Below are 14,051 nucleotides of genomic sequence, written 5' to 3'. Positions count from 1 at the left end.
AGTCTGCGAGCACCCTTACACAACAGGCGCGTGTCTCAAGTGTGTAGACGAGGCAGAGGAAGGTGCCCTCAAGGAAGTGGCTGCGGGGCCAGGCTTAATGAGATGAAGACCGCCAGGGTGACTCTCTACCCTTGGCAGGGAGCAAGTACAGACAAACAGCTTTTAATGGAACCAGTTTGTACAGGAAAGAGTATTTATTGAAAATGTGGTTACTGACAGGAGGCTCCTGCTGCTTTCTGGTTACACTCTTGGCTCATGATTGTGAGCGCCCCCGCCCCCAAGTGTTCCATCCTAGGATAGGTAGATGTTATATAAATATATATACATGTCTGTATAAGTATGGCCTATAGTAAAGAAAATATATAGTACACTCTTCATTGGGTAGTACCTACCATGCCAGGCTACAAATACTGAATGCCACTGTGTTAACATTTGTCCAAGGAGAGACAGGCTGAGTGTGTTTCAAGTGCTGCAGCACCAGGAAAGCCCCATGGCACAGGAGCGACCTCAGCCAGCTCCCTTAAATTGCAGCCAGTGGTAGAAACCACAGAACAAGGAAGGAGAGGAAGGGAAGGGAAACTTCCTGGAGTCTGGAAGGCCAAAGGGAAGCAACCTGCAGGGAGCTGCAGTTCAGGTTAGTGGGAGATTTCTTCCTTGCGGAGGGAAAGCTATCAACGTGGGACTGCAGCTGGAATCTAGTGACCTCACTACAGTCTAGCCCTGGTCTTGGCTGGGCTTTCCCTGCAGTGTTGCTGGAGATTAAGGAGACAGGATTTAGCCTGTCGGTCTCTGCCTGGCCAGCACGAGATGGAGAGACTGTAAGGAAGGAGAACTTTCCACCTGCCCTGATGCCTGCATGAGCAGGAGCTGACAGCTTTAGACCAGAGATGCTACAGACAAACCTCAGGAACAGCAACGTCTCGGCACCAGATGAGGCTAGAGCGAGCCCTCACAAAGAAGACGAAAGCAAAGGCCCCACACCTGTCCTCAGATCTGAGCCACAGTCACTCCAAGGCTCTCAACACGCCCAGTGTGCTGGTCTTTTGTGGGCCAGTGCTGGCTTACATGGGATCCTGCCCACCAGAGAGCAGGCTCAGGAAGCAAAGGAAGATGACTGCTGTTAAATCCAGTTCACACTGCGGCCTGGGCGCTGGCAGGCTGCTGGTCATTCCTCATGGCCGAGTCCCAAACTCCACAGTGATGGAGAAGGCAGAGTGCCTGCCTTCATGACTCCTAGTGGGCAGGGACCAAGAGGAATGTTGGTGGTCCAAAGTGGGTTGGACGAGCGGCTGGCATTCACTGGCCACCACAATCACTACAGATTCCATACAAGCAAATGACAAGGCACCAGACTGAGTGTCACTCCTGGGCCCCCCTCCTGTCCTGAGTACTGTGGTCTCTGGCTCCAGGCTCAGCCATAGTGATACACAAAGTCGTAACTGCTGGGCTCCTTGGGCACGGGTGGTGGCGCTTCAGGAATCTGGATGTTTTCCAGGTCGAGGAGCCGCAGCTTCATCTCCATGCTCAGCAGCGTGTCCAGATCACTCTTGGTCAGCTCACTGGACATGTCCTTCCCCAGAAGGGCACTGAGGCCATCAATCCAGATGCAGTACTGTGGGAAGCAAGTTGCAAAATGTTATATGGCAGTTCCAGGGCTGCAGATCCTGCCAGGGTCCTCGTTCAGATGGGACTTACATTGTCCCTTTTGGCACTACTCAGAAAGCAAAGATAAACTGGGAGGTGATTATTAGTTTTTCAATAGTCTTGGTATTTATGAAGGGCTTACATTAAAACTCCTTTCAATAATAGGAAATGTGACCTAAAAATGCAATGAAAATTGGGAGGATCAGCTACCTGAAGTTAGGTACAAAATTAGAAACAACTGCGGTGGCCGGCCAGTGACCGCCAGCCACTCTCTCAAATTACCAATGGGAAGGGGGAAAACACATACCAGGTTAGGGAAAAAAAGCACAACACAAACAGGAATACCGTAGGATCTGTTTTGTTTTAAAAAATAGACAAAAAACTGGGCAGGAGGACGTCAGGATGAGGGAACAACACAGCACTCCCTGGCCCTTCCTGCTCCCTCTCGTGCTGTCTCCCTCTGCTGACGCTTTGCTCACCTGGTTCTCCACCTGCTCCTCACTGCCTGTCAAGAAGACTTCACTGCAGCTCAGACTCTGCCTATGCACCTCTTCCAGAAGCCTCCAGTTCCCACTGGTAGCTCTGAGAGCTTAATGAGCCCGCAGGACTCCACTGCAGGTCTCACTTGGTCCAGGCTAATATTTTCCAAGGCTGCAGGGGAACTGCAAGCCCCTTGTCAGAAGAACTAGGTCCATCTGGTTTCAAAGCCCAGGCAACATGTGACTGCGTACCCCTGTCATGTCTGTGTAGGAGGCCTTGGTGAGACTGAAGAGAGGAGGATTTTCTGAGTCCCAGGCAAATAAGTTATCCTGTCTTTCTAATGACAACATCCGGCTGTTGCTGAAAAGTCATGTGTAAGGGATGAAAGGCTCTGGGAGGCAGGTCTTGTATCCACGGATGCTTTGTGGTCCACCGTGACCACCTGCCTTTAAGGGGATGCGCCTGTGTTGTGTGCTGAAGAGGCCACAGGGCTGTGTTGTGCAAGGCATGCTCACCTCGTACTTATTGGGAGCAATGAAGTTTAAGGTCTCATCAGGGTCATACAGGATGGAGAAGGCCAATTCCAACACCTCCTAGAGGAGAAAGGGTTTCAGTTACTTGGAATGGCCTGAAGTCTGAATACCAAAATCTTGGCCAAGTCCTAGTAGCCTGGCTGATCACCCAATGTGTCCGTTTAGATATGACACCCCCGAGCCCTAGGCATGCACACAGAAATAACTAGGAATGAGGCCCAACCTTAACCAACCCTAGCTCATCCAGCCCTTGCCCACATCATACCGAGGACATCATGATACTACAAAGATGGGAGAAAAATCACTTCCGACACTCAGTGCCCTTGAATGCCAGAGGTCATGGCTGCACGTCACCTAAAAGTGTTCCAGATCTTTTATTTTGCGGTACTGGAAATTGAACTGAGGACCTTGCGCTTGCCAGGTAGCCTAAAACTTTTTATTCTGTATTGCCAAGATGACTGACTTTTTCTCATACTGTAACTGGCAAAGGAAACTGTTAACAACAGTTTGAAACAACAAAAACAAACTGCAGACAAATGTAGGACAGTCTAAACATCAATCAAATAATGGCAATGGATGAAACAAATAATTTGCTTAAATTCATAATAACAGTTAAAAAAAAGCACAGACCAAAAAAATTGTATACCGGGGAACTAACTTGCTGTTTTAGTAGTAGGCCTATAAAAGAAGAATCGAACATTTATTTTTTCTTTCTTACATAAACGGTACCATTAGGAAGCTCACAGTAGATAGGGCAAGTTTCTTCTCAGAGTAGTTCAGCTCAAGAAAAAAAGGAAAAAGTGCAGGAACATCACTAGTTTGCAAACCTTCACTTACTAATGGAATGAGGCATTGCACAGTTACAGTCTGCTGATGTGACAGACGGCTGATGCAACACCCAGACGTTACGGCCTCTGGAGAGAACATAACACTAGCTATGATGTGACCTGCCAGATAACAAGTCCCAACCAAATCAAACCTCTAGATCCCTCTACCAATTTACAGATCTAGGACAGAGGAACAAGTGAAACTACTCCATGGGGAAACAATCAGCAAAATCTGGACTCTGGGAAATACCAAACAAGCAATCTTGTTTCTACAACTAATAAACTGCAAAGAAAATAAGAAGACGGAAAAGATGGAGGGCAAACTTATGAATAAATGAAGAAACTTCGACTCATCATAATGTGCAAACCTTCCTTGAATTCTGATTTAAACAAAATGGGTATGAGTGTGCATATGTATGTGTGTGTACATACACAAACTTTTGCAAACTTTTACAAAGAAATCATGACATTCATAAGGTAACTGGTGGACATTCAATCATGGATGGAATATTAGATGTAAAAGAATTTTTAATTTCCTCCTATGTGTGCGAAAGGTATTATGGTTAACCATCCTATATTGTAGATATTCACAGATGAAAGCTTGTGGCACTTGGGATTTTCTTCAAAGTCACAAGAAAGAGGAAGTTGGTGGCAGAATGTACCACAGTTGCTGAGGCTGGGTGATGTAAGAATGGCGTTCTGTTCTCATGTATGTTCAAAATTCCTCTTAATAGAATGTTCAGCAATAACTTAAAGAGGGAAGAGAGCAAGAATCAGCTGTCTTTTGAAGACAACCCACTGACTGTACCCTAGTTAGCCTGTGACACCCACTCTACCAGGATTGCTCTCCGCTTACCTTGTTCTGTTTCAGAGCACTTTTCTCTTTCATGTGGGGACAATCTTTCCCAGTGACAATGGCCTTAATATCTGCAACAGGAACTGATAAATGATGGGAATCAGTATCTGGAAGCGCATGCTGCATGCTGGTCAGCGCTCACCCCAGGGGTAGAAGGGAAGTCTGGGGCAGGCTGCTGGGAAGCTGCAGCTCCCAGGCACAAAGGGCTCTACTGGCTCCAGGACGGTGGTCGTGCAGCACGGCCCTGTACTGTCCCCCCCGCTTAGTCACTTCCAGTTGAATGTGGTTTGATGAAGCTACATCACAGCTCCCTGGATGTAATTTCATGAAACCAGGTAGATGATCTGTGACAGACGAGTCAAGTGCAGTGAGGCATTGGGCCCAGGACCAGGTACTCAGTTTGACATAGACAGGACTAAGATTCAGGGAGGTAAGTCCAGCTATCATAACACAAACAGAAAAATGAACCTACTTTTCTCCTGCAGGGATTCAAATGTCACCTCCCCTTGAGGGTTGTCATCCAGGTCACCATAGTGCAGGACCTTGTGGTTCAGTGCCAAGCGGCAGTACCAGAACCGTTCTGGAACACAAGCAGGCGAGCTAGAAAAGCACTGGAAAGGCTCAGGTCCACAAAGGGCAGGATGACACTGGCCTGCCTGTTCCCTGCAGGGACTGTGCAGGCAGGCTCCTTCTGGGGAGGGACCCCTGCGGGTGAAGACCAGCCCAGTGCCCATGCCTCCTCTCACCTTGCCTCCGGCGGTTCCCGATCTTTCGGAAGCTGCTGCCCTCACAGAGCCGGTTCAGACGCTGCTGTTTGATTAGCTCAAGGATCTCAGGCTGGATCTTCTCCCTCAGTTCCCTGGGGTGGCCATCAACAGAGTGAGGTCACAGGAACAATGGCACTCTTGAAGGCAGAAGTGGGGCTGCCTCCCCAATGGGGCTGTTGAGGGCACTTACACAATTGGTGGGGATTGGAAATCATCCTGACTCATCCTCTCTGACTGGCGCAGTCGCAGGATCTCGGAGTAGCTCAGGCTACGTAGTTTGCTCTTGAACTGGTCCAAAGAGTTGGGTTTGGAGGGCAAAGCTCGAGTGATTTGCTCTCGGACTACTTGCATAACCTGAGGAAAGAGGGCGCTGACTCACTCCACTGCTCTGAGAAATGGACAGGCTGCCTCTGGAAACTAAGGTTCTCCCAACCCTGGAGTATTAATTAGATGCCTGCTGGGAATGAGTGTCCTGACTTCCCAAGGGACATCTTGTTAGTGGCTACTCGGGTGAATGACAAACACTTTATTTCCCATATATTTCAGTTAGTCACTAGTATCAGGGAGTAAGCACAGAGTTTTGGAGTCAGGGAGAAATGGGTTCAGATCTTGACTCTGCTTTAAGACCAAGTTCTTGAGTCCTTGTTCCTTAAGCAAGTCACTTTACCTCTTTGGGCCTCTCTCCCTCACCTCTAAAGAGACAAACAGGAAGACTCATTCTGTTGGTGCTGCTATAAAGAACAGGGATTCCACAGGGAAGGCTGGCACAGCACCTGCATGCTGTGGGGCACTAAAAACTGTCAGTTCCTCTAACACAGCTGTTAAAAGAACAAAACGGGATACCTGCATGTACATTCTAATCTAAGGAGAGAAAACTCCACGGAAAAAGGGCTGGAGGAAAACAAAAAAGTGGGTGTCACTGCCTAAAGGAATTATTGGTAATGTTTCCTTTCTTGCATCACACTTTTCAAATTTTTATGATGAGATCACTGACCTCAAAGCACTAGACTGTCACCTTGTGGAAACCTCGCACAGCTCCACATAGAGAAATCAGCCAGAAAGCACTGACAGACCATAATGAAGCACCCACGCTGTGCACAGCGCAGCAGTTCCCCCGCTTCTAACCTTTGTAGTTAGAGTGACTGCACATAGTAGGTGCACAGTAAACCACAGCTGTTCTGCTATGCTGTTTTCCCTGATCCTAAGGAAGATGGGGACTCAGATACTGGTTTCACTGAGCAAATGAGATCTGGATACCAAGGTGTAGACACTACCTCAAGGTTACAGGGGGAGTCAGAGCCAGATGGGACCGAGGCTCTCCAATGCCTCGGTCTTGTGACTCAGCAGGGCAGACCGCACGGGTTTGCCAGCTCAGGGATTCTCCAGGATCTGGGCAGCTGTCTGAGACTGTCGTGTGATGGTCTCCTCCCGCGGGCTTCAGAGTAGCTCTGAGACACTGACCTTGTTGAAGTCCTCTGCTGTTGCCCTCATCTCCTTCCAGGTCTTATTCAGCAGCTGGATGCAGATTCCAAAGAGCTCTTCAAATGCTCGATCGTGGGTGAAAAACATGGGGTGGTAGTCATTGCGGCCTTCATTTGCTGTGAAAGAGAAAAGTGAAATGATGATGGTTTTTGCCTGCGGGGGTCCAGAAGCTCGCATCCAAACCCCGGATTTCCTGCACCGAACACTGTGGAACAAAAGCAGGGCAGGCCAGTGGTTACCAAGGAGTGGGCTGGGCCTTTCTTCACTTCCTCAGCTGCTTTTCCAGAGTGTTTTTCTTGATTTGCTTCTACACTGTTACAGACTTAGCCACTCCTGACATGCAACATGGGTTAGCCTCTGCAAGAGCTCAAATTACCAGCTTGAAGCAATGGCCATAGCTCCCAGAAGCAAGAATAGAAGGATCATCATCAGCTCATGCAGAAATTAGAAACCCCCAAAAGGTGGTCCAGTCCCACTACATCCAATTGTTCGTATCTCCAGTCTCACCAGACTTTTGGTGACAGCACTAGCTGAAGGAGCACAAGGAGCTGCGGACACTTACGCAGTTCCCCAACCTGCAAGATTTCACAGAGCATTTTGGTGAGCTCGATGGCACTGCGGCCAAAGGGGCACTCGTGCTTGTCTTCTCGGCTGCTGTTCTCCAGGACAATCTGGGGGTGAGGGGGAAGGAAGGGAGCTATTAAGGGAGGAAGGCAAGAGATGGGCATAGGGAATGAATGAGAGGCCAACCCATCTTTACCCGAATGTAGGTGTCCTGGTGGACTTTAGCCAAGTACAGCATGTTGTCCAAGGCCAGCATTCCAGGAGGAGTCTGGGTGAAGTCCAAGGCTGGGTTGATGTGGTTCTGGAGAAACATACACCCAATGTGAGACTAGGCGGTGGTCTCGTGTGTGATGACCTGTGAGCAAGCCCACTGCTTCCCTCTCTGCTGCCAATGCTTCGTGCGCACTGCCCTCTGGCCAGCTTCTAAGCGTGCCTATTTCTACTACTAAACTGAGCTTCCCAAGTTGGACTGAGGTTGCTCATCTTGTGTCCCCAGCACCTAGCATGCTTGTAGGCATGGAGCAGGTATGCAGGAAGTACTTATTAATCAAAGTAACCCCGCCCTCAAGCCATATTCTACCATAGAACAGTCACCTTAGCTTTACAAAGAATATAGCTGCTTTGGGGAACAGGTCGCACTCTACCTGACCTTCTAGGCTCTCCTACTTAGGAATGTGCTTTACAGGACCAAGTGCTGCACATAAACTTGCAAATGTGCCACTGCTGAGGTGAACCAAGTGCATGACCCTCCTCCTCCTTACAGTCATCTATTTATTGCAAGGCCACCACGATGAAGGAGAAGCTGTCAGGCCATTGAGGTGGTCATCAGGAAGGACAGCCTATCACCCTCTACGCTTTGGGGTACTCACAGTAAATCCCAGCATTTTGTAGTCCTTGGTGTACATGGCTTTGCGTTTTTCAGTCCCACTCCCTGGGACATTGCTAGAGTCAGACTCTGCATCGAATGCAATCCTCCTGAGTTCAAATATAATGTCTCTCTGTGCCTGAGTGAAGACATAAGCAGTCAGAGTACGTGAGCTGGCCATGGGAAGCAGGGACGAGAACAAGAGGCAAGCTTAGGTTCTCCCAAGACAAACTCTGGTCCCAATGAGTCTGCTGGGAGGCATTACCTCTACCATAGAGGGACAGAAATGGACTGGCTCATAGAGGCTCCAGTAGGCACAGAACACGCTAGATTTCCCAGAGCAAATCACTCCTGATGAGGGAGAATGCACCTCAGTCATGAGAAACCAGCACATGATTTTAGTCAGGATGGCACTGTTCCACTTAGCACCTGCCTGGTCATTGGGGTCCATCTTGGTCATCATCCTTTCTTCCAGAAGGTTAAAAGTCAGGACCTGAAGGACATAGAGCTGATGGGCCATCTCAGTTTTGATTGGGCGATTCCCTCGGATCACATGCTAGAAAAGCAAAGGCAGGAAACAGGACTGAACTGAGTCTCTTTTTTGAAGAAGCACATCCATGCTAGTGGAAAAAAAAAGTGTACCAAGCAGGGAGTGAGTTTCCTCCCACCTACAGGGACCTCATGTTCTAGAAGGAGATGGAGAACGAATTGCCCAGACTTAGGCAGAGATGATTCACTGCAAGCCGAGGGCACAATCCCTCCCCCTTGCACTCTGTTGGGAAGAGGAAGTGGAATGAAAGCGTCAGACCTTGACCTCACCAAAGCTGGTTCTTGGTTAGGAGACTGGATCTACTCCAGTCAGACCCCTCACTAAACTACTGAATCCAGGACAATGGAGAGTACATGCAAAATAATTGCTTTTTCTTAGAAAAATAAAAACATCTTAGATGGCTTCACCCAGTGAAGAGGCTTTAGAAAGGTCAACTTCTTTAAATGATACTGAGCCACCTACACGAAGGAGAAATGTCTAATTGTCCTGTCCAACCACTCACGCCACCTCCCCTGCCTGCATGGCGCTCTCCCTTCTCTGGTTCTGTCCTCCTCACCCTGTGGTGGCTCGTCACTCCTCCCTCTGACCCCATGGCCCACACTCAGGTCCCCTTGTCTCCTCAGACTCCATTCGTCTTTCTCTTGCACGTGGTGTCTCTCGCTGTCCAATGATCAGAACCTCACTAACCTGTCCTCACTCTTCTAACATCCTGTTCTTTCCTCTTGCTTCCCTGGACATTTCACTGCCCCGTTTCCTTATTAAACTGCCATCCCAAATCCTGTCAGTCTGGCTCCTTTGTTGCTCAAATGAGCCTCCTGTCCAGTTTCCCACTTGTGACCTCTGTGTCCCTTAGGCTGTCTCTAGAAGTGTGCTGTCTAGCGTGGTAGCCACTAGCCACATGTGGTTGTTTACATCTCAGTGATAAATGCAGTCCATTGGCGGTACCGGCCACCGTGGCTAGTGAGCGTGACACAATGCAGCACAGAATGTTTCCATCAGCACACAAAGTTCTGGCGCGCAGCCTTGCACTAACTAACGCTCTCTAGCTCTAAACCATTCTCTTTTCAAAGCTCCCTGGAACTTCAGATCTGCTCTCTCTAGAGCCTGCACTGGCTCTAGATCAACCTCTTTAAACCTGTAGTCCAATTTGGTGGCTATTAGGCACAGGTGGTGTCGAACACGCGACACATGGCCAGTTGAAACTGAGATGTGCTATGTCAAATGCACACCAGACCTCAAAGCCTCAGTATAAAAAATGAAAATGTAACATGTATCATTAAAATCACACATTCTGTTCCTCAGCCATACCGGACTCCTTTCAAGGGCTCAGGTGACCATTTCAGGCAGTCTCTTCTTCAACTACAGGTTGCCAGTATGCTCAAGCAGGATCTCACCCCGCCCTCCTCCCAGCCTCTGGTGCAAGCCATCCGGTCACACGCACTCCCTGTCTCCCCTGCAGGAGACCTGTCCTAGCTCAGCCTCCGTGCTTCTCTCCTCCCAGGCATTTTCATCTCTCCCGGCTCAGGGCGCTCCCCTGACACTGCTGCTTCCTGCCTCCCTCCACAACTCTTCCCTTGCCTCATTCTGAGCCTCTTTTTCTCTCCTGTTCCCTCTCTCTTCCACCCTGATTTCTATCTGTGCATCCTCAGTCTTTCCTCTCACATCTCAAGATAATTTACCCAACAGCTCTGAACAGTGGTGAAAGTTGACATGCTTTTAGTTGTCACTCACCTTGGCCCCTTTCTTGACCTGAAGAGACATCGTAACAGGAGGGTAATTAGCCAGCAATGGTTTGCGGAAGCCCAGCGCCCCTGTGATGAGCTGCAGTTTCAGATGTCTCATCGGACGGCTCACACACCTCACCTGGCCATCGCACATGTCGAGGCCTAGGCTGTCTGCTGTCTGACTCAACTAAATTCTCAGACTTCAGTGAGCATGAACCAACCATTTCCTGGCAAATCATTTAACTCTCTTTGCTCAGTTGTCTTCTGTATTGGAATCTCTGCTCGATCACAAGTGTTATCCAGAAATGAGCTGAACTTCTAAGCCCACTAAGGCAACTAAATCTCAAACACAATTTCATTTCCCCAGATAGGGACCCTCACTCTCACTTGTAGTGGAAGGTGCCCTGACAGCCGCTCAGTACTCACAGCAATGCCTGGGCACCTGTCCACTGTCACTTGAGAGCAGTGTTCCAGCACATTTTTTGCTGTGGTGGTGGTGGTGAGGCTTCCTACTAGGCTGCTAGCTGGCCTATGACCACCACAGACACAGTCAGTTGGGAGGAGCTGGGGACTCTGCAGGTTTAGAGCAACTGACCATCCGTGCACAAGTGCCCAGAGCTTACTTGGTAAATTCTCTCACCTTCAAGTCCGATTCTGCCTACAGAGCAAAGATTACCAGGTGCCAAACACCCTGCTGAGCACTGTCTCTGTTATGAATTTAGTCTGCAAACTCACACGAGCAAATCAAAAGCCCAGAGAGGTGAGGTGAGCTGCTGGAGATCAAAGCAGATCAGAAAATGCCAGACCAGGGCTGGTGGACTCCGAAGCCCCCGTGCAGCACTTCAAGTCTTTCACCCTTGACTCCGGATTCTTCATTTACTCCCTTCACTGTGGTCACTCAGTTTCCCCCTTGTTATGGTGTAGATGGACAGTGCCCCACCCCAGAGCCTCCTACTCTCCTAGGTGGTGCTTACGGAAAGTGACTGGGATCACAGGTTCCGAGCTCATGACACTGTTGGGAGGTCAGGTTTGGCTGGAGGTGCTCCCCAGGGTGTGACCTGGAAGGCACATCTCCTTCCCCTGCTCCTCCTTTCTCTCTGCTTCCCGGTTGCCATGATAAGAGCAGCTTTCCTCCACCAGGCCCTTCCACCATGCTGTTGCTGCCTTGAAGCTTGTGGATCATATAAGGACTGCGACCTCTGAAACTGTGAGCCAAAATAAACCTTGTGTGTGTTTGAGACAGGGTCTCACTATGCAGTTCAGGCTGACCTGAGCTCACTTTGTAGCCCAGGCTGGTCTGGAACTCGCAGTGATCCTCCTGCTTCAGCCTCCCAAGTGCTGGGATTACAGGCATGAATAAACCTCTTTTTTAACTTTCGTCCCAGCAGTGAGGAAAGTGACTAGAACACCTTTGTTTCTAACAGTTCATAAAACTGGTTTCTTTTAATCCAGACGCTTGGCTCTCCTCAGCTCCCGTGTCCCTTTCCTGCCTGTTTCTGTCTTCCTGTACCCCATATCACCACTGTAAGGTCAGGAAAGGAGACTGCTAACCAGACCCTGCTGCCCCAAGAAACCCTACTCTCCTCCCTCCTTCAGCCCTCAGGCAGCACACAGCTTTCTAAAATAAACGTGGTCTCACCATCCTGAGTAGATTCCCTCAGCGGAACTCGGGAATAAGACTTGGTTGACTGGGCCCTGCAACTTCTCCAGCCTCACAACACCTTTGCCCCTGTGCCACTTTGTACCCAGTCACAAGTCCTTCTTTTCTTGGTTGCAGCTGTTCTCAGAAACTCCAGTCCTTCTTGGTCTGCCTACTTGTCACCTACGCACACCCAGATAATCCCTGGAGGCTCAGTGAAGCTCCTCCTTCCGCTCCCAGGTCACATGTCTCTAGGGAAGCACTGACCACTCTGTGCCGTGATCACTGTCTTTCCTATCGCAAGGTCTTTTTCCTAGACAAGATTCCACTATGTGGTTCAAGCTGGCCTTGAACTCACTGCAATCCTCCTGCCTCAGTCTCCCAAATGTTGGGTTGCATGTGCTACCACACCCAGCTTCTGACAACAAGGTCTTTGACAGCAAGCATGCTCTTGCTCTCTGTCAGTGCCCACACACATCAGGCTCATGATGAGTGCGAGCTGAGTGAACTGCTTTCTTCTTTGGTGCGTATTTTAAGAAATTCCCTGGAGATAAAGATGCGGGAGATGCAGCAAGTGCTCCAGCTGACCTTAGCACCTCCCTGGAGACACTGCAATTCCTGGTGAGAAGGCTTCATTGAGAGGGTTATTAGAAAATCTGAACACTTTGGAAAAGTTAAGCACCTATTAAGTTTTCTCTGTGTGCCCCATTACTCAATACTGATTTCAATAATAACCGAAACAATTGCTGTCCACAGTACGAAGACATCAGTAACAAAATACAGTGTGCTCCAGGAACTTACATTCAGGATTATGGATCGAAGGTGCTTCTGTGCAAAGGCATTGGCCATGTCCTATGGGAAGAATAAACAAACATAAGGAGGTGGTAGACGCGCACCTGTGACTACTATCACGAGGAAGGTGATGACATAGTTCTGGGGTTTTCCTTTTAAAACGTTTTCCTTTCAAATGAAAAGTGAGTTAGTGGAAGAAAATCCACTCACATCAACTACATTTCACATTCTAAAAAGTTCCCTTTTTTGTGGTGCAAATTAACTAAAACAGTTTTCCTTCCTAAGGCTGCATCATCTTCACAGAAGGACACAGACAATGAGACACTTGTGTTACAAGGATGCTGGGCAATGGATACTGCATGCAGAGAACAGAGTAGCATGATGGTCCCTACGCTGCATGTGCCATTCCAGGCAGAGGCCACCCCCAGGGCCAGAAGGCCTGACCAAGCACTGACTCCAAACTGAGGAAACGACTCTGGTCCAGCACCTCCTCCAGTCCGCCACAGGTAGGGCCAGAGCACAGATGTCCAGCAGTAACCTGACTCTCTGGACTGGCTCAGACAGCAGGATGTGTACGCTTATGGGTAATTCTACGGAACAGGCTCACCTTTTAAAGTTACATTTGGTTCAAATTCTTAAGTAATGCTTATTTATTTAGCATGCTCAGGAAATAAAGTGTCTTACATAAGTGAATCTTCCAGGGAGTAAAGTTTCAAGGTTTCTCTCAAAAGTATTATTTTTAACAATTTTTTTTTTTGGTCTTTTTTCCTTTTTATTGGTACTGGGGATCGAACTCACGACTGCCTGCTTGTAAGGCAGGCACTTATGCCGCTGAGCTAAATCCCCAACCCCTTATTTTTAACAATTTTAACTCAAATCTTTTTTTAAAAAAATAATATGTATTTTTAAAAAATTATATATATTCTCTATTTCTGATGAGATTATAATGAATATAATTTAATCACTGCCAAAGACTTGGCTTCATGCAAAAGAACATCAGTGATTATTCTGGGTTGTGACACTAGGGAACTTTTTAAACATCAAGCTGTTTTCTCCCTAAACAAAATGGGTTCCAGATTATTATATTTCTAATTTTTCCAACAGCTTTTCACAATTCTTCTGTCCCCTACTTCCAATGTCAGCCATCCCTGCTTACTAACGTTAATCAGTATGACTTTCCTTCTGATCTGCTGCCGTCATCTAATTTTACAGATGAGTCTAATTCAGTGGGCCTGACGGAGCTGTTGCACCTCTTCTATGGGCTAATAACCACGAGCTCTATCGTTTTTCTCAAACTGAAAGGACTTTCTCTCTCATTTCTAAAGCCC

At 48.3% G+C, this 14,051-nt stretch overlaps 1 protein-coding gene across 4 annotated transcripts in view; it reads right to left on the bottom strand.

The window, feature by feature from the left end:
* Positions 1 to 175: 175 nt before the first annotated feature.
* Positions 176 to 14,051, bottom strand: part of Elmo2 (engulfment and cell motility 2) — a 39,883-nt gene continuing 26,007 nt past the window's right edge. For 3 of the 4 annotated variants that reach the window (XM_023564241.2, XM_003467705.5, XM_063248249.1), the window contains 12 exons: positions 12,733 to 12,783; positions 8,452 to 8,574; positions 8,023 to 8,157; positions 7,350 to 7,454; positions 7,152 to 7,260; positions 6,569 to 6,705; positions 5,298 to 5,461; positions 5,087 to 5,199; positions 4,813 to 4,920; positions 4,341 to 4,423; positions 2,640 to 2,717; positions 176 to 1,612 (listed from right to left, as the gene is read on the bottom strand). In XM_023564241.2, coding sequence (XP_023420009.1) covers positions 1,412 to 1,612; positions 2,640 to 2,717; positions 4,341 to 4,423; positions 4,813 to 4,920; positions 5,087 to 5,199; positions 5,298 to 5,461; positions 6,569 to 6,705; positions 7,152 to 7,260; positions 7,350 to 7,454; positions 8,023 to 8,157; positions 8,452 to 8,574; positions 12,733 to 12,783 — 1,407 coding nt within the window. In that variant the 3' untranslated portion in view covers positions 176 to 1,411. Of the gene's footprint in view, positions 1,613 to 2,639; positions 2,718 to 3,079; positions 4,234 to 4,340; positions 4,424 to 4,812; positions 4,921 to 5,086; positions 5,200 to 5,297; positions 5,462 to 6,568; positions 6,706 to 7,151; positions 7,261 to 7,349; positions 7,455 to 8,022; positions 8,158 to 8,451; positions 8,575 to 12,732; positions 12,784 to 14,051 lie in introns of those variants that run through there. The other variant, XM_063248250.1, reaches the window with a different exon arrangement.

This window comes from Cavia porcellus, unplaced genomic scaffold (assembly GCF_034190915.1).
Source record: "Cavia porcellus strain 051 isolate PalLab524CR breed Dunkin Hartley unplaced genomic scaffold, mCavPor4.1 scaffold_5, whole genome shotgun sequence".
Lineage (NCBI taxonomy): Eukaryota > Metazoa > Chordata > Mammalia > Rodentia > Caviidae > Cavia > Cavia porcellus.
Note: the sequence above shows the minus strand (reverse complement) of the source record. Positions and strands in the feature narration are given on the sequence as shown.